This window comes from Pinus tabuliformis, chromosome 7, assembly GCF_031772625.1.
Source record: "Pinus tabuliformis cultivar Carrire ecotype Pingquan chromosome 7, CPIR1, whole genome shotgun sequence".
In the NCBI taxonomy this organism is placed as follows: domain Eukaryota; kingdom Viridiplantae; phylum Streptophyta; class Pinopsida; order Pinales; family Pinaceae; genus Pinus; species Pinus tabuliformis.
In genome coordinates, this window is record NC_142293.1 from 916,611,067 (window position 1) to 916,638,991 (window position 27,925).

At 40.5% G+C, this 27,925-nt stretch overlaps 1 protein-coding gene across 1 annotated transcript in view; it reads left to right on the plus strand.

Moving 5' to 3' along the window:
• LOC149250647 (putative acyl-activating enzyme 19) overlaps positions 1-27,925 on the plus strand; it is a 467,065-nt gene that overhangs the window by 426,732 nt on the left and 12,408 nt on the right. The window contains 2 exon segments of the mRNA XM_089459163.1: positions 2,614-2,673; positions 3,742-3,786. Of these exon segments, the coding sequence (XP_089315289.1) occupies positions 2,614-2,673; positions 3,742-3,786 (105 nt within the window).

Consider the following 27,925-nt stretch of genomic DNA (forward strand, 5'->3'; position numbering starts at 1 on the left):
CTTCGATTTCCTTAACAAGCCCTGCCCCAGAAAATCGAATTCTTGATCAACTCGGTGTGTTCTCCAAGTGACCCTCAAGCTTCCTCTTATACTTTTCTCTTTGACAATTCAATGACCAAGATTAAGTCCCTAATCAACAACTAAGATTAGATTTGGCTTGATCCATGACTTTTGGACCATTCTAACTCAGTTTTATATTAATTCACATTAATATTTTATTTTCCCTAAGTTTAGACTTAGGGACTCCATTAAAAATATTAATTATTTTAATATCTCCCAAACTGGTTAGATTCTGCCCAAACCATTTCTGGGTTTTGCAGATCTCATGTGCTTTAGCCTCTCCACCAATTTTCGTGGCTAGAGCACATCTGCTGCCACCCAAAATCATCACCCACCTTCGGTGCTTAGGAAATTATGCAAAATTAATCCCAAGCTCCTCACCAAAAACCCACCGAAACCCAGAAAGGGTTTGGTCTGGTTTTGACCCCTGAAAATCTGCCCCCAAATACCATGTCCTCCTCTAGCTACTGGAAAATACAGCCTTCCTATAACTCACAAAAATATCCCTCCAAATCACACCAAATCATTGAGTTACACTTCCCCAAGGTTCTCCTTATTTCCTCTGGCAATCTCCAGCTCCCCAACTTGTTCCTCAAGCTCCTATGTGTGCCTAGTGAGAGGCTTCTGCGTTGGCCTTGGAAGTTGCAATTTGCACTGCCTTCAAGTTGCAATATCCTACTCTAAAACTCCTCCAAAATGTTGATATCCCACTAAAGCTTCAATACCAAAATTCTCCCGGCAAGTGCTACTCGGAAGACCCCTAAAATGACCTCTTTGTACTCCCTTCTTGTGTCCTCCTGGAACACACATAGCTGAGCAAATGACTGAGTGATAGGCCCTAAAAGCCCTCCAGTTCTTCTCCAAAGTGGTACAATTTGATCTTCCTAGGGTGGCACTCGAAGTCCCCCGAAGAGAGGGTGAGTTTTCCGCTTGGAAGACTCGGTGCTAAACAACAAGTGACCCAGCTAAGCAACGCTTGCAACAGGAGTGAGTTCAATTGACAAATGACCACAAATGAGGCTTAGCTCCTCCTATTTATAATTAGTGAGCTTCCTTTTCCCATGTGGGTCCGTCCATCTAAATTTTCAACCTCTCTTCCTTGGCGTTTTTCCTTGTGCGTGTGACCCCCACGCTCCATTAACCAAGTATTTTGGCCTCCCTTTTTCTCCTAAGTTTTTCCCCCAAAATTTCGTGGGTCCCATGGTTACCAAAAATGTCAAAATTGTGGAAAAATAAACTTGGGACAAATTAATTTAGGAAGGGACGTTACACAGGACTTGATGAAGTATTAAGCAATTGGTTTATCTTTGTATCATTATTGGTCACACATGTACCAAGAAGTTGCTAGGATTTTATTTATATGTTGTTGACCATTGAGTAAGGTTATTGCGTGGTTTGATACTAGAGTTTAGCACTATTGAATGTGTGAGTTGAACAAAGAAAGCTATTGACTAGGATTGATCTTGTTGTTGTTGGTTAGAGTGCTAGGATTTGATCATTTTGGTGAACAAAGAGAGCTTGTTGATGTTAAGCACGAGTGGATCCAGTTTGAAAATGAGATGAAATCATGGTCCACTGTGGTGAATTGAAGGTCAGAGCCTTCACGACAAGTGGTGTCTTGCCGAGTAGGGTGGTGCAAGATAGAGATTGGAGTCTCGTTCGGGTTGGAGCTTGAGGACACTTAAGGGTGGCGCAAGGCGAAGACTGGAGTCTCCTTTAGGTTGGAACCTAAGAACACTTCAGGGTAGCAGAGTGGTGCTAGGGTAGGTTAGAGCCTGTGCAAGGTGTTGAAGCATCCTTTCAATCGAAGCTGATAAAACTAGGGCATTGGAGTGTCCTTCTAGTTGGAGCTGGTAAATCAGGGCGTTGGAGCACCCTTCTAATTCGAGCTGGTAAATCAATAAGTTGGAACCTGTAAACCAAGGGGTTGGAGGCTCTTTTAGTTGATGCGAAAAATCTTGGAAGTTGGAGCTTCCTATTGATGTAAATTTTGGAAGACCTATATTAAGAAGCATTTGGTGGTTTTTCTCCCGGAAGGGTTTCCACCTGAAAATAGTGTATTGTCTTGGATGTTGTGCATTGCTGAATGGTGTAGCTAAATAATGTTTTGATTTAATGCTAATGATAATTAATGCTATTTGAAGTTAAAATTAACTAATTGAAGAGAAATACGGATTACCCCTTCTCAATATTTCCCACATATAGCTTAGCAGGGCCTGAAAAGTCTTCTGATAAAAAAATAGTAGAAATGCTATTGGAATGTTGTTAATGATCATGAAGCACGTTACAAAGCTTGATGAGCATTTCAGTAACATGCTAGCAAGTGAATAGATTTATTAATGGTGTGCGAGGCTTGCAAAATCCTGTCAGTTTGTGTATTATCTTCAATCATTATTATTCTCGTATAATCTTGTCAAACTTTATTCAAGCTTTATTCAACTGACTATTAGAAATGTAATTATTAATATGGCTCCCTAATAAATAATGCTATTTGCAATTTTTCATGGCTTTCACGTAAAATAAAACGAGGGCTATTTGTTTTTATGAATGCAGGCAAGAGTAGGCGGTCCCATATTTTCAGGACCATGCATTTCTCCTGTTGTTTCCTCACAGGTAAACATCAATTTTCCTCTGATCAGTTAACTCTAATTTTATACCAGCTCCCTGAAATAATATTTCTTTTATTCTATTTCTCACTATTTTTTCTGTATGTGTTTTGTTTCTACATTGAATGTCTGTGTGCTACCACACGGGCAGGGGAATAGTTGTGGTTCTGAGAATCAAATATATTGTATGTAAATTATGCACCTTATCTGATTAGTATGAGCAAACGGGGTAGCAATTGAGCATATAGTCTAAATGCTGGAGTTATACATGGTCTTGATTCTTAACGTTGCCGTGCATCATAACGTAAGGGAGTGAGTTGATGTCATAATAGATAGTTTCTAATTGCATTTTATTTTGAAGTTTATGGTAGAAGATCAAAGTTGTAGTTGTCTCGTAAGAATAGAAAATAATTTTGTGACGTACAATAGTAGGGTTTTAGGGGCACAACCTGTTGATTCGAATGGGGACCAGAGAGAATTTTGGAAGAACTGGAATAAGAGCATGACAGCTGGGTCAATAATTCCTGATATGTTAAACACACTCCATTTGCTGCCTCATGCTGTAAATTTGGGGCATGAATAAGTATTGTTGATTAATTTCTTTGTTACAATGGTTAAAGAGAGAGTGATTATGTGATTGTATTTTCAGTAGAGTCTTTATTAGAAAAATTCAATGCACTTAGCTTGTGAAAATCACATGCATATTCTCTTGAAACAAGCTACGATGGATCAGACAATATTGCAGGTTTACTAGATTTATGTATGCATCCAATCCAGCCTCCATTTATCATCACTAGCAACATTCATATTTTTTCCTAGAGTTATTGCTGAACTTGATGTTATCCAACAGTAAGGTGTTCCTTAAACAAGAGGTAATCTCATTTAAGTCTATTGTTTATGTAGTGAACATAGGAAAATGAATGACCTGAGTGTAGAAGCAGCATGAAGGCGTGGTGGGTTATGGCCACCAGGGAAATGATACACACAAAGTTGTTAACTGATCATGATGGTACTGTGATCACCAATAAATATTTTTTTCCCTACTGGCATAACATGCTGTTATCTCTTCAAACAGGTGATAGTGAGCTCAAGAGATGGTTTGGTGTACGCTTTTGATCTGGTAAGTTTCTTCTATTTTATATGCAGGTATTGAAAAGTATTATCAGTCAAAATCCTATTTAGTCAAGTGGACAGCAATTATCATTTTCTTTGCAGTTGTATTCGCTATTGAGATCTCAGCATTCTCAAAATGTAAATCTAGAAGCCTGGAATGCAAAGATGTAACTTTTTGGACTCCAATCGTATTAGTTTCAGATTTTTTTACTGTTACTTAATTTGAGATAGTTGGTTTCAAGTTTTGGTTAGGAAATCATTTTAGAACTCCCACGGTGTGTTCTGAAATATTTGTAAACATGGGACATGATGTTTTCTTCCATAACCAGAACCATCTCTAGCTCATCTGAATCCACCAGTCTAGATGTTTTATCTCTAACGAACCTTATCCAGTTCCATTCTAGTTGGTTATAAATTACATCTTTATATGCAAAACATGCACATAAACAAAATATCAATTAATCGCAGTATTGTCTGCTAGCAAAGTATGTTTAAGATTCTATTACGCAGCAGATTCATTAATTTCTGGTCTTATTGCACCATATACCAATTTTTAAGAGTTCACATCATTAACTTAATTCTTCCCATCAAATACCAGCTCTACATATATGCAACAGAATTTATTATTATACATTATTAATATTATGAAAAAATAAAAAATTCCACCAAATACCAGCTTTGCATATGTGTGATAGAACTTACTATCACACATTATTGATATCATAAAAACAGCTTGGCTTCTGTTAACCCCAAGATTCGCTCCTTTGCAAACTGGAGGGTTAAAGGGCATACTTCATCATGCTGATGTTCAGAGTTATTTCCAGAGACAGCTTTGCAGAAGTCAGAGGTGATACTTGTGAAAATTTCTGAATCTAACACATCAGAAACCCCTACTGCAATCACTGGTTTACGATCTCCTACTTGTTCTTTACATTAACTATCAGAGAACAAAATCACATGAAAAGTTTGCTGGGTTCATTACGAAACATGGCAATTTATACACAATTCTATGTATGGATGAATAATAACTGCGCCGGATGACATTGACACTAGCCGACTATTGAACAGTGATCGGCGCCGTTCGTGATTAATATCTGACACCTCCCCTTAATCACGATCTACATGTTAACTTGCCTGCTGGTCTAAGTCTCAGCTAGGCTTACAACATAATTTGGATTTTCTACAACGCACAACTTACTTCTACACATTTCAAATTTAGCCTTTCCAAGAGGCTTGGTGAATATGTCAGCCACATTTTCATTTGTATTACAATATGATAATTTCTTTTGATTGCAATTTTTCTCTTACAAAATGATGTTGGGTGTCAATGTGTTTTGTCCTTGCATGATATATAGGATTGTTTGCCATTTGATTGTCACATTTGATTAATGTAGGTGCTTGTTGTGTTTCTCCAACATCTTCAAGTATCCTTCTAAGCCATATTGCTTCACAGGTAGCACTGCATAATACTTTATACTCAGCTTCAGTGGATGACAATGAAACAGTTGGTTGTTTCTTACTGCTCCATGATATTGGTCCTGAACCAATATTGAACACGTATCCAGTAGTAGATTTCCTATCATTTAGATTTCTAGCCCAGTCAAAATCAGAATAACCTGCCAATTCAACATCAAATTCATCAGTATACATAATACCAAAATTAAGTGTTCCTTTCAGATATTGAAGGACTTTCTTTGCTGCTTTCCAATGGCTTTCACAAGGCTTAGCCATGAACTAAGTATGCTGACAAAATATGCTATATCTGGCCTGGTAGTGCTGAGATAGTTCAGACTTCCCACCAGTTGATGGTACATAGTTCCATTCACCTCTTTGGTTCCATCATCACTGCACAATTGGACATTCTGTTCTAAAGGAGTAGATGTTGCCTTGCATTCAGTCATATTGAACTTTTTAAAGATTTCCCTTGTATATTTGCTTTGTGTGATTAGTGTCTTACCAGATTCCCTCCAAACTTCAAGACCTAAACAATAATGCAATTCACCAAGATCCTTCACCTCAAATACATGTGACACCTGATTTTTAATTTCTTCAATCAACTTGCATGCATTTCCTGTTATGATAAGATCATCAACATATATAGATATTAAAGAAACATTCTTGCCTTCATCTTCCTTGATGTACAAGTTAGGATCATTTTTGCTTCTCATAAAACCTTTCTCATAAAAGAAAGAATCAATTTTCACATACCATGATCTTGGTGCTTGTTTCAAACCATATAAAGCTTTCTTTAACCTGCAAACCAGATGCTCCTGTCCCTGTTTTACAAACCCTTCAGGCTGAACCAAATAAACTTCTTCTTTTAACTCACCATTCAAAAATGCAGATTTGACATCTAACTGATGCATTTTCCAATTATATTTTGTAGCTAATGCAATCATGATTCTAATTGTGTTCAACTTAGCTACAGGTGCAAAAGTATCTTCATAATCAATTCCCTCCTTTTGTGAATATCCTTTTGCAACCAATCTAGCTTTATGTTTATCAATACTTCCATCAACATTAAACTTGGATTTATAAAGCCATTTGCATCCTATGGGAACTTTGTTTTTAGGCAATTCTGTTAATTCCCATGTGTCATTCTTCATTATAGAGTTATATTCTTCATTCATTGCATCTCTCCATTCTTCATATTCTTTAGCTTCCTCATAGCTTGAAGGTTCTACAACATTCATAACAAGAGACATTAATGCATAATCTTTATACCTTACAGGTACCTGACTTTGACGTGATGACCTTCTTGGAGTTTTACTGCTTTCATCTTTCTTTATGCTTTGCGGAGTCTCCTCTCCTCTTCTTGGAGTGTCATGACTGCTTGATGCTCCTTGCTCTTGAACTTGTACCTGTTCCTGTGCTTGTTCCTGTTCTTGTTCAACACTTGTATCTAATTTGACATAATCATCAGTATCATGCCATACACCAGTATTATTCATTCTATCACCTTCATTTGCATTCTCATGAAACACCACATCCCTACTTGCAAGCAGTCTATGAGTACTGGGATCAAACAACTTGTATGCTTTCTGATCATCACAATAACCAATAAATATGCACTTAATTGACTTTGCATCAAGTTTTCTTCTTTCATCTTTTGGAATATGAGCAAATGCCTTGCAACCAAAAACTCTTAAATGACTCACTTTTGGTTTGTACCCATAAAATGCTTCAAAAGGTGTTTTAAGCTCTAAACTTTTGGTTGGACTCCTATTTTTCAAATAAACAACAGTATTAATAGCTTCAGCCCAAAAACCATTAGAAATATTTTTACCTTGAAGCATACTACGTGCACATTCAACTAGTGTTCTGTTTTTCCTCTCAACAACTCCATTTTGCTGAGGTGTATGTGGCACTGTAAATTGTTGCAGAATCCCATTGCTTTTACAATATTGATTAAATTCTCTTGATTTGTATTCTCCCCCCTGATCAAATCTCAAAATTTTGATGTAATTACTAGTTTTTTTTTCCACCATACTCTTAAACTCTTTAAAGTACTCAAAAACATCACTCTTCTTTCTTATGAAATAAACCCATTTATACCTAGATCTATCATCCACAAAAATAAGAAAATACCATGCTCCACCAATAGATCTAGTTTGCATAGGTCCACATACATCAGTATGAATTAATTCAAGTATTTCCCTTTGCCTAGACTCATTATATTTCCTTTTATAGCAATCTTTAGAATGATGCCCAGGTTTGCCACAATAATAACAATCATCATTTCTATTATCATGGATTGGAAATTTAGACGGTGTCATACCTCTCTATTTTGCTTGGAACTTGCCTCCTTTATTCTTGTCCCATGGTTTGCCTCTGTATGGATATTTTCCCTTGGCTACCAATGCCAAATATGAACTACTAGAGCCCAAATTAAAGCTCTTCATCCTCTCCTCCTCTTGTAGAAGAATTCTTGTCAATTCATCAAATGTAGGGGGTTTCTCTCTAGCTCAAAGACTTGAAACAAAAATTTGATAATCTTGCACTAAGCCATTTAATGTGATGGTGATTAAGTCAGTACTAGACACTTTTTCACCAATATCTCCTAACTTATCACTTAAATCTTTGACACGAGATATGAAATTGCTTATATTTTCATTTGCTTCCATTTTTAGAGATAAAAGCTTAGTCTTCAAAAACAAGATCCGGTTTGTATTTGTTGTTTCATACAAACCCTTCAGCATATCCCATGTTTCCTTTGATGTCTTGCAATCTCTAATGTGAGGAATAATGTTGTCCTTTACGGACATACGCAACAACACCTTTGATTTCGTCTCCCTTCTCTCCCAATCTGGAATAGAAGCTGCAACAGTGGGTTTGGGCTCATCCCCACTCACAATGGACCACAAATTATAACCTTCTAAAATAGTCAACAACTTGAATTTCCAATTCACATAATTTCCTCCATCAAGTTTGGTGGATTCATTCAAATAAGTATCAGGCAACAAATTTGACATGATGAAAAAAACTTTCTCCAATCACCAAAATACCACCAAATCTAAATCCAAATGCACCCAATTTCACTAAATCCCAGAAAACTTTCACCACACATGCACCATAAAAATCTTTACTAACTCCTTTTCACTATAAAAATTCTTTTCACCACTTAAAACAAAAGTGAATATTTAAAAAAAAAACTTATATCTCCATAAATAAAAACAAACTCAAACATTGAGTTGCCTTCCAACAACGATTAACGTCAAACTTTTAAAGTAAAACAAGGAATGCACCGTGGCAAAAGATATGAAATGCACCGTGAATTACTGCCACAGTAAAACAAGGAATGCACCAATGGACTCGTTGTCGACCCTCCACAGCTTAATGGTCAGTTTTGTGGGCATGAAGAGAAAATTGCAACTAGCTGAGCCAACCACTGGCTGAGCACACAACTCCACAACTCGATGAGCACACAACTCCACCACACGCAGATAATTGCAACTCCAGCTGAAAATTGCAACTTGCTGAGCACACAGCTCCACCACAACGCTCCACTCTCTCAGCATCCACTTTCTTTCTCAAAACTCGACTTCCTACGACCACGCCAACGTAGATCCATGCAACAGTGTTGGAAAAAACAAAAACCAAACAGTGCAGGATTTTACCTTTACAGCGGCCCCAGCTTACTGCACCAAGCACACACTCTTGCATGAGCTATCAGCTCCTTTACACCCTCGACCTCTCCTAGGCATCTCTACTTTGCTCCAGGCAACTCCACAAGGCCTTCAACCTCCAACACGGATCGACCAAACACAGCTCTTCAAGCCACAACAATGCGCCCTTCACCTGATCTATGTCTCTTCACAGTTCACTTGAGCTCATTCTTCTCGCAGCTCTCCTAAGCTCTGATACCATATCAGAGAACAAAATCACACGAAAAGCTTGATGGGTTCATTACGAAACATGGCAATTTATACACAATTCTATCTACGGATGAATAATAACTGCGCCGGATGACATTGACACTAACCGACTATTGAACAGTGATCGACGTCGTTTGAACAGTGAGCGGCGTCGTTCGTGATTAATATATGACATTAACAAGTTATTTAATTGCATAAACATCGAAGTAAACACTATTCTAGCCTTCACAGATATACAGATCATGCACTGAAATAAACAGAAACAATAACACAAGGGACAACGTTATTTTTGGACAATCATCCCCAGAAAAACCCAATTCGGGAAAACCGGTGCAGCATCTAGAGGGTTTCTATTATTAAGTAGATTCGTGAATACAACTAATGTGCCAGAAATGGCTCACCCAACAAAGAATATCCTCGGCAGTAGTACCTCTATCCGAAAACAAATATTCCAGCAAATCAACAACCAGATGATCAAACCCCACAGTGACTTTGGTTGTTCCTTATGCTGGACAATGAAAACTACTCCAAGCACTCCTCTAGAACTACGTCACTCCTCCAAGAGCTGCGTCACCTTATCCGACTCAGAATCTGCTGATCTGCTCTCAGTCTGCCCCACAGAATCTGCCCAGCAGTGTCTCTGAGGCCCAGCATCAACCTCTACGCCTTCTGTGTCAGCCCTTCTAGGGCCTGCGTTGTCTCTCCCGGCACTACATTGCCTCTCTACTATGTATTCTTCAGCCTTGGATGAAAATCCTTTGCTGAATTGTCGCTCACTGCAACTCTAATTACTAAATCGATTTCCTCAACAAACCTCGCCCCAGAAAGTCGAACTCTTTGATCACTTGGTGTGTCTGCGACTGACCCTCAAGCATCCTCTTATACTTTTCCTGTTGACGAATCAACGGCCAAGATTAAGTCCCTAATTAACGGCTAAGATTAGAACTAGCTTGATCCTCATCACTTAGAACTTTCTCACCCATATTTTATTAATACACATTAATATTTTTATTTTTCTAAGTTTAGACTTAGGAACCCATTAAAAATATTAATTATTTCAATAATTCCTCATCCGGGTGGAATTTCTCCAAACGATTTTTGGGTCTTGGAGATCTCATGTGCCTTAGCCTCTCCACTAATGTTCAATGCTAGAGCACATCCAATGCTACCCAAAATCAACACTCCCTCTTAGCGAGGAATGTTCTCTAACAATGCTTTCACCATAGAAGCATCACACTGATCCTCCGTATCGGGTCCATTATGTTGATGCTTGGCCTGCTGCCCCACATCCATTGCACTGTTGCTTCCTATATTGTTTCCCATGACACTGCCACTGCCACTGCCACTGCTACATCTATACTACAACTCCCTCTTAACATGTTGCATCATGCTACCCAGAGCACTGCCACTGCTAACTGTTGCACTGCAACTTAGTTACGAGAAGTAAGTAACTGACTTCACCCAAACACTGACATCCTGGTCAGTCTAGAAGCCTCGTGATTCTGAAGCTACCTCTGTTGCTATCTTGTGCTCCCTCTGCTGCCACTGCGCTGCTACAACCTCTTTTGTGCCTCTTGCATTGCTGCAACCTCCACTATGCTGCTACAGACTTCTGCACTCTATCACTGCCTTGTCGCTCCATCACACCTTGCTCCACCCAACACCTATCATCATGCTACTGTCTTTAAGAGCTCTCGTAGCCGAATGTGATCCAAGAGTTTGGGCACCTCAAGGATCCTGCCCCCTTTTGTAGTCCTCTTGACTATAACTCCATGTCTCCCACCTCTTCTGTAAAGGTGCATGAGCACTCATGGCATAATCGTCATCAGTCTCGACATCCTTCTCCGCCTTTGCTGGAGCAGCCGTGAGTTAGAAGCTTCTTCCTTGCCTTTCTTCCTCGGGCACTTTGAGGCATAATGTCCCAACTCCCCATAGTTGAAGCATTTGACCTTGGAGATGTCTTTCTTCTTCCTCTTTTGTACCCCTTGATGTCTCGTTGATGCGAGAGTTGCATCCTCCTCCTCTTCCTTCTTGATTTGAACTCTCGTACCGCTACTCCACGCCTTGGTCAATCTCATGAGCTCTTCTTGTTGAAGAGTTGCCCACATCTCCTCCCAACTAAGGAGAGTCGCTTTGGCCAAAATGCTTTAGACAAATGTCTCCCACTCCTTGGACACTACATTCAGGGAAATTCTGACCATGAACTCTGGATCCGATGTAGACCCCACGGAAGTAAGATGGTTGCGAATCCCTTGCAACCTAAGAAGGAAGGGATCTATCTCCTCCCCTTTCTGCATCTGGTATGACCTCAGCTGAGTCGAAAGCTCATGAAATGCGCATTGACTTCTTCTTATAATCCTCTATTGGGACTCCAACGGCCAAGATTAAATCTTGATCGATGGATAGGATTAACTTGAAGTCGATCTCTGTGAGTTTCTAGATCATTCACGCATTGACTTAATTAATTTTGATTAATTAACCATATTCCCTAAGTTCAGACTTAGGAAATATTTAAAAACGGGCTAATAATCTATTAAGTCATTTCTAGGCAGGATTTTCAGAAATGATTTCTGGGTTTTGGAGATCTCCTACATTATAGCCTCTCCACAAACTTTCGTGGCTAGAACACATCCGATGCTACAAAAACTAACACTCCCTCTTAGCGAGGAATGTGTTATGGTGCTATATTGCACATCCTGTAGCAGCACCCTGTTTCTGCATCATCTCTTGTCACGTTGTTGATGTCTGGTTGTTGCTGCCCACCAACCACTACGCAACTCTGATATACTCTACATTTGTGATGTTGCTGAGCCTGTTGTACTATTGCCAACATTGTATTTGCACTACAACTCCCTCTCATCTATTGCTGCTGCAACTGCAATAACTGCAATTGAGAAGCATCCTAAATACTGAATCAATTGTGATCAGTATAATGCATCTGTCACCCGAGTCTCTAACTGCTGCGAGTATTTGCACTGTCACTGAAGAATTTGCGTCGCTGTTGACTTTACACTGTGACACTTACACTATTGCTAATTACACTCCCCAACATCTAACTGTTATTAATCTCTGCAACTGTCACTCTAGCATCTGACTACATTAACTGTCACTAATCCATCCTACTATCGAATATTGTGGGCCCCCCGTAGAAAAGTACTGATCCAAGAGGTGGACTCCTCAAGGATCCTGCCCATCTGTAGCACTCTGGCGCTACAAAACCAAGTCACTCCACCTCACTCTTGGAGGTATGTCAGCAAACATAATGAAGTCTTCCTCTAGCCTAAAGGACAACCTATCGATCTCTATTGATGCTGCCTACTGTCATGCTTCTCCTCCTTGCCCTTCTTCCTAATAGGACACTGGGTATTGTAGTGACCAAGCTCACCACATCTGAAGCACTTGACCTTCGACAGGTCCTTCTTCTTCTTCCTCTACTCCCCTTGTCCCTGACTGGGACCCTTCGATGCAAGGGCCACATTCTCCTCCTTCACCTGCATCGATTTGCTACTGCTGCCACTAATAGAGCTCTTCAATAGAGCTTGTCTCAACTCCTCTTGCTTCAAATCGACCCACATCCTGTCCCACTTTGGCAAGGTATCTTTACCCAAAATATGTTGTATGAATACGTGCCACTCCTCGAAGACACTGTTTAGTGCCAATCGCACTAGCTCTGTGGTTTGAGGTGCTACCCCACCCATTAACAACTAGTTCCAAACCTCCTGAATCCTGGTGAGGAAGGGGTCTATGCCTTCCCCCTTCTGCATCCTAATGCATCTCATCTTCTCCTCTAATTACATCTTTTGTTGCTCGGAAGTGCCCTGGTATAGCGTGGAGAGAGTCTCCCACATCTCTTTGGTCGTTCCCTTGGCCGCTATATGTGAGACAATATGATCCTGAACTCCATCTAGGATAAATCTCTTCTCCTGCAACATCTCCTTTCTGTACTCCTTTAGTTGATCTGCATCTTGGGGAACTGTTACCACTGCACCAATATATGGCTTTAGGCCATATTCATCTAGAAGGAAGGATATCCTTGCCTTCTAGATGACGTAGTTGGAAGCTCCATCCAACCTGTCTTGATCACGATGCCCAACAGTGGCCATCTCAACAAATGTCGAAAATATCTTCTACTCAGCTATTTGAACTCCCTTATGGAGTGAGAAACTCTGCTCACAACAATTGTTGCTCTGCAAGGAAAATCGAACATCTTGAGAGTAGAAGTTCCCTGTGAAAAAGATTTCTCAGTGTGTGCCCTTCTTCCTTCAACCCAATGCTAGCTCTGCTCTGGCAGACTGATAAAAAACCACTGCGTCTAGCTAGAGATCTGCTCTATGAAAGTACTCGGCTGCTCCCTCTGCCTCTGGAATCACTCGATCTGGGGAGATTGAATTTTTTTGTCCCTCGCTCAGAAAAATCGAATCTCCTCAAGTAACTCAGCCTTTCGGCAAAGTGACTATGCTGCCTCTGGGGTTTCGATTTGCCGCCCACACTAAACAATGAAACTCCTCCTTTCTTCGCTACTAAGCTCTCTGGCTGATCAACTGCGCTTTGATACCATGTGAAAAATCCAAAATCCGAAATCCTATTGCAGCAACTAGAAATTATACTCCTAATTGTTAATTAATTTTAACAATTTATTTACTATTTCCTACAACAAATATTGAATAACTCACACTGCAACCTATGCTAATAGAACTGCGGAAGAATAAACGTTGGAAGAAATGCTAGCACACACACATAAAATAACACAGTTATTTTTAGACAAAAGTCCCCAGAAAAATCCAACTTGGGGAAATCAGTGCAACAACTGAGGGTTTTAATATTAAGTAGCAATGAAATAATATAAGTACAACTGGATTCTGAAACTGGCAATCCTACAGAGAAATATTGGTAAAAATCTGGAGAGGAATTTTCCTCACCCCACAGGTAATCTCCCAACACAACTTGCCTTCAGAATTTTGGCCTTTTGAGGCTCTACGTCAGCCTCTGCACTGCTCTTCGTAGCTGGTTGGACGACTTGCCTTGGACTGGACTTTGATAAAGTGGTTCTGCCTTCTATTGACTAGAAAGATGCTTCTCCATCACTCTGGGACTTCTTCCCAACCTCTGGAACTAATAACGTCAATCTCTCCCAGCAAATCGACTTTTCCTCTAGAGGCTACTGCGTTGCTCTGCGTCAGTCTCTCTGTGGCTCTTTTTCCTCTGCAAATGCAATCACCGGATCTAGAAATCTTCCTCCGGCTTCACTATCTCTGCCCCTCACTCACTGCTTCGATCTCACTAGCTCTCTCTCTGACAACTGACTGCTGCTACTCAGGAAATCGATTTGCTCATGAAATCGAACTGCTCAAGTGTCTTCTCCAAGTGCCCATCGACTTCTTCTTATAATCCTCTATTGGGACTCCAATGGCCAAGATTAAATCTTACTTGATGGCTAGGATTAACTTGAAGTCGATCCGTGTGAGTTTCTAGATTATTCACGCGTTGACTTAATTAATTATGATTAATTAACCATATTCCCAAAGTTTAGACTTAGGAAATATTTAAAAATGGGCTAATAATCTAATTAAGTCATTTCTAGGCGGAATTTCTAAAAACGATTTCAGCGTTTGGGAGATCTCCTGTATTCTAGCCTCTCCACAAAGTTTAGTGGCTAGAACACATCTGATGCTACAAAAACTAGTAGGTAACTGCTAGGTCAAGGGAAACAATGGAGCAATAACCCACTACCTCCTCAGCTAAAGCTCCCTACTCTTACGGACTTTCACCGATGGTATGAGACTCGGTATGAAGGGAATCACCTAGATATATGGGACATTAAAGGGGAAAGAGTGATTCCTGAAGAGGCCTATTCACAAGAGAGGCTCAATATATGGCTTGCTTGCCCAAGAGGCAAGACAAAAGGATCTCTAATAAGGGCCAAGAGGGTCTTAGGGGCTAGGTTTTGAGAATGAGACTTCTTAAGGAAGGACCTAGTCTTAAAACCCTTATGAATGTTAATCTAGGTTGTCATTGATGTCAATATGGCAGTGTTTGTGATGGCAAATTCTTGTGACATGTGTGGTTGCCTATTGATGCCCATTGATCATAATACTGCTCATGGAGGATCTAAGGATTGAATACAGACATAATCGAAACAGTGGAACCGAGGAGGAAAGATATCTGATGCCATTAGAAGAGGAGAAAGAGTAAAGAGGAGAAGCCATGAAGCCAAAGAGTAAGAGGAAGGGTTCATCAAAAGCCATCAAGGAAGCAAGTTATCGCATATGCCTAAGGGTAAGTGTTATCGGAAGAACAAAGAGCAACAGCGATATTGGAGGAGCCATATCGGAGGAAGTAATAAACCATGGGAACCCTTTCGACAGTATATAATATTGGCAGAAATATCATCAGTGGTTCTATTATATTAAGTTATGTAAGCACTGCTCAAACCCCCAATTGCAATATGATTTACGAACCCGATGGTCCCATTACAACATGCCCTAAAGAATATCGCATCTGCATTGGAAGTTATGTATCATAAAGGAGTTCCACTTAAATCCTCCGATTGTGATAATAGTACAGACCCACGGGACCATTACAATTCAACTGAATGAAATATCGCATCCACATTAATCACAAGTTTCAAAGGGATGTCAAAACGCCAATTGCAATATAATACACGGACCCTATAGCTCCATAGAATATACCTTTATGTAATATCGCATCCAGGTATCAGGGAAGTGACGCAAATCACAAGGGTTGTCACCGCCGGACCGTCGACTGCGATAAGACTTGTGAACCCGATCACCGATTGCGATAAGTCTTGTGAACCCGATCGCCAATTGCGATATTAGCTGTGGACCCGACGGATCTATTGACGATGGTTTAATATTATATCGTGTCCGCTTCATCAACAATATGAATATCGGCCATGTTACATCGGTGATGTTAAGAGTTGCGATTGTGGGACCTCTGAAAGTTGCGATTGCGAGTGACATGGGATGTGGGACCTCCCTGTGGGTATAGCCCCTCTTATATGATTTTTGTGAATAATCAAGTTTATGGATGAAAGTCTCTTCAATATGTTTTAATATACAAGTCGGCCTCCTTCCAATAAACGTGTCTTTCCAGTCATTAGTGAAACCCATATAAATATAAGTTAAGACATATCATTTCTATCCATCAATTGTGTGCATCGATCATAGAACAGAATGATAGTTCACAACTCGTGAACATGAAGGAACAATAGAAAGAAAGCCGAAGGTCGAGTGAGCACAAAGGAAGCCGAAGGTCCAGCGGAAGACGAAGGTAAAAACATTCTGTTGACTGGGTTAATCATTGAAAATTCAGACTTATAATGAATCCGTAGAAGCACAGGATAAGACACGGTTATTTTATAATTGTACGCACAACCTGAAGCCGCGATAGTCACTCTTCTGAACTAATTACTCCTGAAGCAGTTATCGCGACTGTTTGAATGGAGGGTTGAAACAGAGGTGTGTGTGAGCAAGATCATTGAAGATACATTGACGATTGTGTAAAGACTATTGAAGACCATGGTGTGTTAGTCATCATGATGTGACTTGGAGATTCTGTTTGGGCAATATGAAGAGTTGTGAAGACTCCTTCATATGAAGACAAATTGTCATTGATGTAGCAGTGAAGCTGTAGATTGACAGAATTTAGTGAAGAATATTTTGGGAGCAGAGAATTACTATCAAACATATATAGACAAAATATAGCAGTGGGTTGGAGCCCATAGGGTTGGTGACCTGAAAGTTGGAGCCTCAAACAAACAAGGTTGGTGCCTTGATAAGATAGGGTCAGAGCCCTTGGGGTTGGTGCCTCAGAATTGGAAGGATTGGTGTCCTTGGAGTTGGTGCTCCTAAATCCAAGGTTGGTGCCTTGACAAGACAGGGTTGGTGTCCTAGAGGTTGGAGCCTCACAAAAGACCAAGTTGGTGCTTGGCAATGGGTTGGAGCCTCACAAAAGACCAAGTTGGTGCTTGGCAATGGGTTGGAGCCCTATATATATTGTACCTGATTTATTGTAAAGATTATATTAATAAAAGTATTTATTCCTATTGTTCATTTTGTGTTCTAAATATAATTGATTTAACTGGTAAAAGTAACAATTGAAAAGAAATACTGATTCACCCCCCTTTCAGTGTTTCCAACAATTGGTATCAGAGCCAGTACCTTCACACAAAGCCTAACAGCTTGAAGGTTGATCAATTAGAACACAAATGGCAAAGCCAGGGAAGAAAGTCTCCAATCCTCCTAAAGATGTGTCTCCCTCAACCATCGAAGTTGAAATCAATCAATTTGTAAAGGCTCCATGGTTCAATGGAAACTTTGATATATGGGAAGCAAGAATGAGGAATTTCTTAAAGACTCAAGGCATTGAAATTTGGAAATCAGTGATTGTTGATAGCATGATGGATGGAGAATCCAAGGAGTACAATGCAAAAGCAATGAAGGCAATCTTGAATGGGCTACTAGATTCTATAAAGAACAATTTAGGAAAATGTTTGTCAGCAAAGGGTATATGGGACAAACTTCATGACCTTCACTCAAAAGGAGCATTGACCATGACCACTAGTCAAGAAGATGATGGAAACCAAGAAGGAAATCCAAAAACCATCATAGAAGTTGAAAATGAGAATGATGACATCAAAGACAAAGAAGATTTAGAATATGAAGAGAATGAAAAAGATTTCGAAGAAGATCTCCTCAATAAACTTATCGCTGCCATGGAAGAAAATACAGTTTGAAAAAGGAAAATGGAGAACTTAAGAAGAAAGCACTAGCTGGTGACCTAGTCCAAACAAAGAAGAAAGTTGACCTTGTCAAGCTTCAAGTACAAGAAAGGGATGAAGAGCTTGCCAAGCTTAAGAAGGAATTTCATCAAAGCAAAAGAAAGCATCATGAAGAAGTCATATCCATGACAAATCAATTGGATAAAGCAAAGAAACGAGAAAATAATTTGTCAAGCCACCTTGAACAAAGGCACAAGAGCTTGAACAAACTTGAAACACAGATTGGTCAATACAAGGAAGAGGTCTCCTCCCTTAGATCACAACTAGAAGAAGCAAGGAAACAAGCACAAGGAACTGAGAAGACAATGGAAGCATTGGTAATCATAGAAGGACAGGTTGATGAAGCAGAAAAGGAGAAAAACACCATGATATGCCAACTAAAAGCAAAGGATGAAGAAATATTCAAACTAAAATCCGACCTCAACCTTCTCAAGGCTGAAGCATGTAAAGCTACAAGGATCATGGAAGAAATGGAGAGCAATCTAGTTAAGGAAAATTAAGAAATCTTCAGAATGAAATCAGATATCATCTCCCTTAAAACAGAAGAAAATGAAGCAATATGTATCAAGGAAGAGTTTGAGAAACAACTTGCTAAGAAGAATAATGATTGCGAAAGATTGGAAGAAGAGATTGTCTCCCTTAGGAAAAAGGTTGAAGGGATGGACAATTTTTTGAAGAGCTCTCAAGCCTTGGATGACATGCTCAGCCATCAAAGATCCCCATTTGATAAATCAGGTCTTGGCTATGAAGGAGAATCCTCAAGCAAGAATGATAATGCTTCAAACAACAAGGATGTGAGGAAGCCAGAAAGAAATGTTGATGCTCCCAATTCCAGCAAAGGCAAGGATAAGAGTCAAGGCAACAATGAAGGAAATCATATTCCAAGAAGAAATGCAGATGATGTCAAGGATGCAAGAAGCAATGGTTATAATCAAAGGATCTCAAGGTAGAAAGACTTTAGAAGTACATCAAGGAAACCTTCTTCTCCCAGGTACCAAAGTATATTTCTTGGTTATTGTTATTATTGTACAAACTTTGGACACATGGCAAAATATTGTAGGGCATACCACAAAGATAGACATTATGGTCCCTGACAATCTCCGAGAAGCAATTATGCTGGAAGAAATCATGAATTCTTATTCATGAACAACATAGAATGCTTCAAGTGTCATAACATTGGTCATATGGCACGTGATTGTAACTTAACTTGGGATCCTACACAAGCTAGAACCATGCCAGAGAAGAGAATTACACAAGTATGGAGAAGAAAGAAAATACAATCTAAAAATCTCCTGAACTCTCCAGCCAACAACACATGTTGTTGACTTGATGAAGATATCCTTGATATTCCGAGTGTTTGATGATGGGATTCTGCCAAAAAGAGACCATGCATACAATTAGGGGGAGCTTGTGATTCTTGATCATTATTGCAGAAGCTATCCGTGAAAGGGTCCTTATGAAATCCTTGATGAGCTATATTAACAATCATTCTTTGATAGATCATTTGTCAGGAACACTATTTTGAAAGAACATGATCTCCTATCTATCCAATGGGCTGTTGTTAAAAATATTTTCCAATTGATCTCTAAACAGAAATTGGAGCAACAGAAGGCCATCTAATGCTAATAAGCGAATAACTATGTTGCTATTATTACAGAAGTTGAATATTTTGACTCAGGGATTTGATGTGAGAACAGGTAAATTATGGACACAAATAGAGGCAACCTTCAAACAAATAGATACATCTGGGAATGAAGCTTGAAGCAAGAGCAGTTGGCAGCATCTAACATAATTGAAGCATTGCAAAAAGTTGTCAACTAGTAGAAAGAATTAAAAAAAAAGTCACGGATTGGATATCAAAAAGGGGAGAATGTTGTGATGTCGAATATAGCTCAACAACTTAAGGAGAAGCACAAAGATAAAAAGGAATCCTGATTTGAAGAAAGATAGCGAGAATGACAATTTCAGTGGCATTTTCTCTGTTGATTTGGGGTAGCATCGGATGTGCTCTAGCCACGAAAATTGGTGGAGAGGCTAAGGCACATGAGATCTCCAATACCCAGAAAGGGTTTGGGCAGATTCTAAACAGTTTGGGAGATATTAAAATAATTAATATTTTTAATGGAGTCCCTAAGTCTAAACTTAGGGAAAATAAAATATTAATGTGAATTAATATAAAATTGTGTTAGAATGGTCCAAAAGTCATGGATCAAGCCAGATCTAATCTTAGCCGTTGATTAGGGACTTAATCTCGGTCGTTGATTTGTCAACGAGAAAAGTATAAGAAGCTTGAGGGTCACTTGGAGAACACACCAAGAGATCAAGATTTTGACTTTCTAGGGCTGGGTTTTCTGAGAAAGTTGAGAGAGTGATCAGAGTTGCAGTTGAGGGGCAGTGAATAGAGAAGCAAAGAGGCAAAGATAGCACCGGGAGGATCAGTGCAATAGCTGGAGAGAGGGACACAGAACTAGCCAAGGGTTCACGCAAAGCCAGCCAGGAGCTGCACAGTGCCTCAGAGAGCCAGCATGGGTGATGCAGTGCCTCCAGAGGCTAACACGGGCCAAGCCAGAGTGACGATGGGCTAACGCTGGGCCAGAGAGAGGCTGACACAGTCCCTAGGGCTGATGTTGGGGCTTCGTGGGGCAAATTGGCGCTGTGGAGTTGTTGGAGTGTTTATCCGAGGTTTCAATCGGAATTTCTGCTTCCAAGTATAGAGGTACTACTGCCAAGACTTTTCTTTGTTGGGTGAGCTGGATTTGGCACCCAGATTGTATTTTGAAACTGCTTAATAAATCAAACTCTCAAATAGTTGCACCAGTTTTTCCGAGGACATTAGTTCAAAAACAACGGTATCACTTGTTTGCTTGTTTTTGTTTCCTTTAGTTGATGATCTGTAATGTGTTGAGCATGTACTTGTATTTATTTCCAGTATTGACATGGTAAGTAACTTGTTAATTAACAGAACAAGTAGGTAGGAATAAATTAGAAAGTACATGAAGGGTTTCTAACGGGTTAGACTTGGAAATTCCAACATGGTATCAGAGCGTGGTTGCAGATCACAAGAAAACTGAGGACATCAGCTAAGCAGAGTAGCAACAGCAGAAAACAGTTGTCTCGAGTGATAGAAGTTGTTCCTAGCAGAGAAGCAGCAAGGAAGGGGTGACGTAGTGCCTGCATCATCAAGTTCGAGCCAACAAGAGGAAGCACAAAGGCTGAGGGAGGCAAAGACAGGCTCATGCAGAGGCTAGGAGGGTTGACACAATTGGCTAAGGAAGCTGATTTGCCACTGTCGGGATGCGCAGAGCCTAGGAGCTCTAAGCTTTAGTTTGCTGGGGTTTAGGAGACTGTGGGTAAGTTGCAGAGTGGAGTTGGTGGGGTACTGTAGTCAAAACAGTACCTAGCAGGGCAAGGCCAAGGAGGAGGGAGTTGATACCGAGGATTTCTAGCCGAGAAATCCAAATCAATGGTGCAGCTGCATTAATGATCAGAGTGGGGGCATCTCAACATTGGCAGAAGGGTTTCCAAGAGGGAAATCGAGGCTCAGAGGGAGTCACACCAAGAACTTCCAGGAGGGAAGTAGAGGAGCAGCGAGATGGCAGTGAACGGGTTAAGAGACCAGGACAGACTGGATGGAGCCTCAAACTTCGTAGTTTGGAAGGCCAAAATCCTATCCGTTCTAGATAGAAATCGTGTCAAGCACTTCGCCTTGAGGACGATAGCTATCCCAGTTGACCCAGTTGATAACGACAAGTACGAGGAGGCAATGGCGAGGGCCAAGAGCATCATTCTTGACGGGGTCAAGGACCATGTGGTACCACATATTGTCGAAAAGGACATGGCAAATGAGATGTGGGAGGCCCTAAAGAAATTGTACCAGCATACTTCTATGCAGAGAAGGATGTTACTAGAAAATCAGTTGTGATCATACCAGATGCAGAAGGGAGAACAGATCGACCCCTTCCTCGGTCGATTGAAGGAGATCCGGGATCAGCTGACTTCCATAGGGGCCACGTCGGATCAAGAATTGATGGTGAGAACAGCCCTGAACGTAGTCTCAGAAGACTGGGAGGTGTTTGTCCAAAGCATACTGGGCAGGGCGACCCTTCCAGATTGGGAGGAAATGTGGGTTGCTCTTTGCCAAAAAGAGATCACAACATTGAGCAAGGCGGGAAGCAGCAGCAAGGGGATCAGAATCAAGGAGGAGGAGGTGTATGCTACCCTAGCATTTGAGGGAAAGCAGGAGAAACGGAAGAAGAAGGACCTCTCCAAGGTCAAATGCTTCCACTGTGGGGAGCTGGATCATTATGCGACCAAGGCTGCGCCAGCAACGGCAGAGAAGGAAGTGGAGACAAACGATGATTGTACCATGAGTGCACACACACCACTTGAGTGGAAGTGGGGAGACATCGAGCTATAGTCAGACAGACTACAAGCATTGAGGGGCAGGATCCTTGAGGTACCCAGCCTCTTAGATTAGACCTTGCTACAGGAGCCCTGAAGAGGAGTAGCAGTATTGGTGGATGTCAATAGACATAGATGCAGATGAGGGAGCTACAATGCAGGATTCCCAGTACAGCGTGAGGCAGCAGTGCGAGAAGCACGGGAGTGTTGCACCAGTGCAAGATGGCACAGAGAGGTGTGCAACGGTGTGAGATGTACAGAGTTGTTGAAGCAGCACAAAGGTTAGAGAGGGAGCACTTGTCAGTGACAGAGGGGGCTTCAGCATTAGGGGTGTCTCTAGCCTGACAGAGATGTCAGAGTTGGGAGATCAGTTACTTACTTCTTAGTAACTGAGTTGCAGTGCAACAGTTGGTAGTGGCAGTGCCATGGGCAGAACGATGCAACATGATGAGAGGGGTTGCAGTGCAGATGCAGGCTGAGCAGCAGTAGCAGTGGCAGGGCCATGGGCAGCAGCAGGGATGCAGCAGTGGCAATGGCAGGGCCATGGGTAGCAGTACAGGATGCAGCAGTGCAGAGGATGTTGGGCAGCAAGCCTAGCATTAGCACAGGGACCGATGCCGGATGATCAGGGTGATACTTAGTGAGGAGTATTGCTAGAGCATAGTCCTCGCTAAGAGGGAGTGTTGATTTGGGGTAGCATCGGATGTGCTCTAGCCACGAAAATTGTTGGAGAGGCTAAGGCACATGAGATCTCCAATACCCAGAAAGGGTTTGGTCAGATTCTAAACAATTTGGGAGATATTAAAATAATTAATATTTTTAATGGAGTCCCTAAGTCTAAACTTAGGGAAAATAAAATATTAATGTGAATTAATATAAAATTGTGTTAGAATGGTCCAAAAGTCATGAATCAAATCAGATCTAATCTTAGCCGTTGATTAGGGACTTAATCTCGGCCGTTGATTTGTCAACGAGAAAAGTATAAGAGGAGGCTTGAGGGTCACTTGGAGAACACACCAAGAGATCAATATTTCGACTTTCTAGGGCTGGGTTTGGTGAGAAAGCTGAGAGAGTGATCAGAGTTGCAGCTGAGGGGTAGTGAATACAGAAGCTGAGAGGCAAAAATAGCACCAGGAGGATCAACGCAGTAGCCGGAGAGAGCGACGTAGAGGCAACCAAGGGTTCATGCAGAGCCAGCCAGGAGCTGCGCAACCTCAAAGGGCCGGCGTGGGTGATGCAGTGCCTCCATAGGCTAAGCAGGCGATGCCAGAGTGACATTGGGCTAATGTTGGGCCAGAGAGAGGCTGACACAATCCCTAAACGCTGACACTGGGGTTTCGTGGAGCAAATTGGAGCTGTGGAGCTGTCAGAGTGTTTATCCTGGATTTCAGCTGGAATATCTGCTTCCGAGTAGAGAGGTACTACTGGCGAGATTTTTCTCTGTTGGGTGAGTTGGATTTGGCACCCAGATTGTATTCTGAAACTGCTTAATAAATCAAACCCTCAGATAGCTACACCGATTTTCCCGCATTAGGTTTTTCTAGGGACATTAGTCCAAAAACAACAGTGTCACTTGTGTGCTTGTTTTTGTTTCCTTCAGTTGATGATCTGTAATGTGTTGAGCATGTACTTGTATTTATTTCCAGTATTTACATGGTAAATAACTTGTTAATTAATAGAACAAGTAGGTAGGAATAAATCAAAAAGTACATGAAGGGCTTCTAACGGGTTAGACTTAGAAATTCCAACATTCTCTTGATTCGTATTGTGAAGGCCTCTTAATTCTGACTATGGAGACAACAAAATACGGTGTAGAAGCGTAACAAAATTGGACTTGGATATTTGGTGTATGACTAATTGGAGTTTGTTTTGAAGCATTGAAGTGGAGCATCTTTAAGCATTGTTGAAGTCATGATGAAGAAGTTCTGAGACATGAAGAGGGGATAATGTGATAGCTGATGATGAGGATAAGTTTATAAGTGTCAGTCAGTTCAGCTTGTCACCAGTGATCAAATATGCTCTTACAAGGTGTTGTTAGGGTGTCAAGTCAAATTTTTGTCATTTCAGTGAGTCAAATAAAAATTTGGTCATTGGTTATCGTGTCTAGGTCACTGCTGCTCCCTTCACTTACCCATGGGCTTCATCACTTATCATGGTCATTGTCTTCTTCGAGGTATCATATCTTCATTTAAGTGTCTTGGGTCATGAAATGGTTAAATTCCTCATTTTAGGTCATGGTCTAGGGTTTCACTTCATGTGTCATCACGCTACCATATGTTTCCAAAAGCATGTACATCATGTGATTAAGTAGGTAAAGGGAGTTAGCAGCTTAGGGAAATAAAAATAAAGGTAACTTTAATGCTTTATTTCAAATAAGACAATGTTGCAGTACACTACCTCACCTCATCATTCCTCATAGGGACATGTTTGATTCAAAATATGTTTCTGACAAAATGGAGACTAATTTTACAAAAGTGAAAGAGGTTTTTGTCCATTATAGTTCAAGGAACAAAAACCTCCTTCAGTTTATGCACAGGTGTTATGATTTGAAATAAATTCGCAAAATACACTCGCTGCAGCCCTGCAGGAGAGTTAATGCACTTCTGGACAGCTTGACTTCAAGACAGTTTTTCAGGGGTTTGGAGCAGGTGTTGGTAGTTCTTAAGGACTCTATTGTGTAGAAGACATCCTAAGCTTTCCAATGGTACCTTCAGATCATGATTTGGATTAGTGAAAGGCATCCAAAAGTGCTTTGCAAGTTGGAGCTTCTCTTTTGTTAGAGAAACCCTGAGTTTTTGGAGTGACCTTGGGAAAATCAATTTTTCTCCCTCATGGAGTGTCCAAATTACATGCTTGAGGTGTCCATCTTATAGCAGACTTCAAGAGCTTTCCAACGAGCTATCAAGCTCTCAATTTGGAGCAGTTTAAGGCCTCCAAAAGTGGTTTGGAAGATGGCGTTGCGCTTCTGTGAACTGCGTTGCGCGTAGGAACACTACGCTGCGCGCAGGACAGAGTGCCCAGAAATCCTTCAAAACTCTCCCAAATCTCAATTTTTCACTTGCAAGCTTGATTTTATTGACTTCTAAGCCAAGGGACAAGTAATTACACCATCATCCTCCATCTTTTTCTTTCCCAATTTCATCTCATGTCAATGATTCTCCAAGTTAGGGTTTGTAGCAAATTTTTCATGGGAAATGCTAGGGTAAAAATGGCCATCATAACTTTTCATCTCCAAAACATGTGAATTGATATTCTACACCTTCACACATGTCTGATGAGTCATTTTGACCAGTTCATCCACCTCCAAACAAAGTTTAAACACTAAAAAAACAAAACCCTAGCTCCTTCCTAGAGTTATTTTGGGCAAATCTCATTATAAACCTTCTTGGTCTCACTTACAAGAAGCCACATTTTTTCACTATTTTCCTCACTCATTTCCATCAGTTTTTCAAAGTCATCTCATCTATCATAAAACCCCTCCCATCATTTTGTCAAAATCTCCTACATATCACTTCATTTCCATTCACACCTCACATCTATTTTCACTTCCTGTTGCTAGGACTTTGTGTCATCATGGAGGCTGAATCTTCGCTAAAAAGAAAGAGACAACACAAAGGAGGGAGGATTCTCAGATATGAGCCGTCAGACTGCAACACAATCAACTCTATCCTTTCATCAAACAGTGCTTTGAGGATGTTCACTGCTTGGAATTTTGCAAAAGATAAGGATACAGTGGAGCATGAGTTTGAGTTAATTGATTCAAAGCCAGAAGATCAAACCACAAGCATGAGACTGGTTATCAGGACAAAGACTACCAAATCAAGGAGCTGGCAATAAATTTGGAAAGGGCAAAGTATGTTATAACATTCCTTGAACAGGAAAACAGTCAACTCAAAGCAAAAGAGTTGATCCTAGAAAAGGAAAAAACTAATTTAATGCAGCAAATTGGCAAAGGTAAGGTGGTCATGACATCAAGCGAGCTTGAAGTATCATAGGTGAAAGGGAAAAGGAAAAGACCAAGAACCAGAGGTCTCAAGGAAGCTTTGCAAGAGGAACAAAAACAAATGTTGCTTAATGAAGACCTTGACCTAGAAGAAAGGATTGCCCTAGAGGTAAATCAAGATAAAGAATATTGGCTTAACAAGGTAAATGAACACTTAGAGAAGCTCCTAGAGAAGGCAAACAGAGATAATCAAATGCTCAGACACATGGCGCATCATTATCAAGCTCAAAACATGATCGCCAATGTCAAAGTGAAACAACTTAAAAACAAGCTCAAGGAGACCAAAAAAGAACAAAAGGATAAGGGAAATTTGGAGATGCTTGCTGAAACATCCATGAAGCTATAACAAAATCATTTTTACACCTTCCCTCCAATTTTGAGCTAATTTTGAGCATTTTGAGTTTTTTGGCAAATTTTGGTCTAAATTCAGAAATTTGGCCTTTCCAGAAGGCACTGCGCTTTTTCCTCAGGCATCCATTTGAGGAAAGGTCTACATTTTTGGAAAGGTCTTGGCATCCTCTAAAAACCCATTTGCCCAGATTTTGCAGAGGTGGCTTAGTTTTGGAGAAAAGTGCAAAAAGGTGGCAAAAAACTAGCATTCTGGACCATTTTTTGACAGGCGCTGTGCTTCTGGAGTGACCTTGGGAGAATGGATTTTTGAAGGTCTTCCCATGCTCCAAATTCAGAAATTCAAACTGTTCTGGAAACTAGACTTGAAGGGCTAGTTGACCGTTCTCTCATATTTGTATTTTGACCCCTGGAAGGCACCTAAAAATCAGCTCAAAGTTGGCGTTGTGCTTCTGCACTTTCTGTGTTTTTATTTGAAAATTTTCACTGTGTAAAATTTCTAGTTTCTAGTCTGACTTGGTCAAAGTCAAGATTCTCTATGTAATGGCACTAGTTACAAGGCTAGGTGATGTAGGCATGAATAAATGTATATCATAAGTTGTTTTTGATGTTTATTAGGCCTCATAAAAGAAGAAAACTCCTAAACAAACTCTTCATGAGGTGTTTGAGTTGCACCTTCTCACTCTCACCTGTTGGTTGAGAGAATCTTGGAGTCAGTTCCTTCACCAAGGAATTCGACTCCTGAAGGTGGGAAAGTGGTCAAGGAAAGTCTATAAGTATCATTTCTCCTCAAGAGAAGAAGGTTGAACTTTTTGTAAAGGAGGCTTGCATTGTAATCATCTTTCAGCTAATACAGATACAGGTTGCAGCGATTTTCAAAGAACTCTAGCCCAGTGAGTTCATGGTGTTTGTACTTCATTATTTTTGTTTTCTCATGTCCTAAACATCTTTATCTACATTATATCTCTTCTTTCTATGAATGCCTTGTGATAAAATACTCAGAATTCTTGTTTTTCAAGCTCTATTATCTGGTTTTCATGGTTATGTGTTTTGTCTTCCTAAGCTAATGAAATCATGTTTATTTATGCTCATTAGTTTTTTCCACACTATATCCTCTATACTACACTGACAAATACGCAAATTACACCATGGCTTCTGACATCTAGCTCCTTATGTTTGCTTCTACATTCCCACGCCTAGACCTACTTGTGGCTCCAAA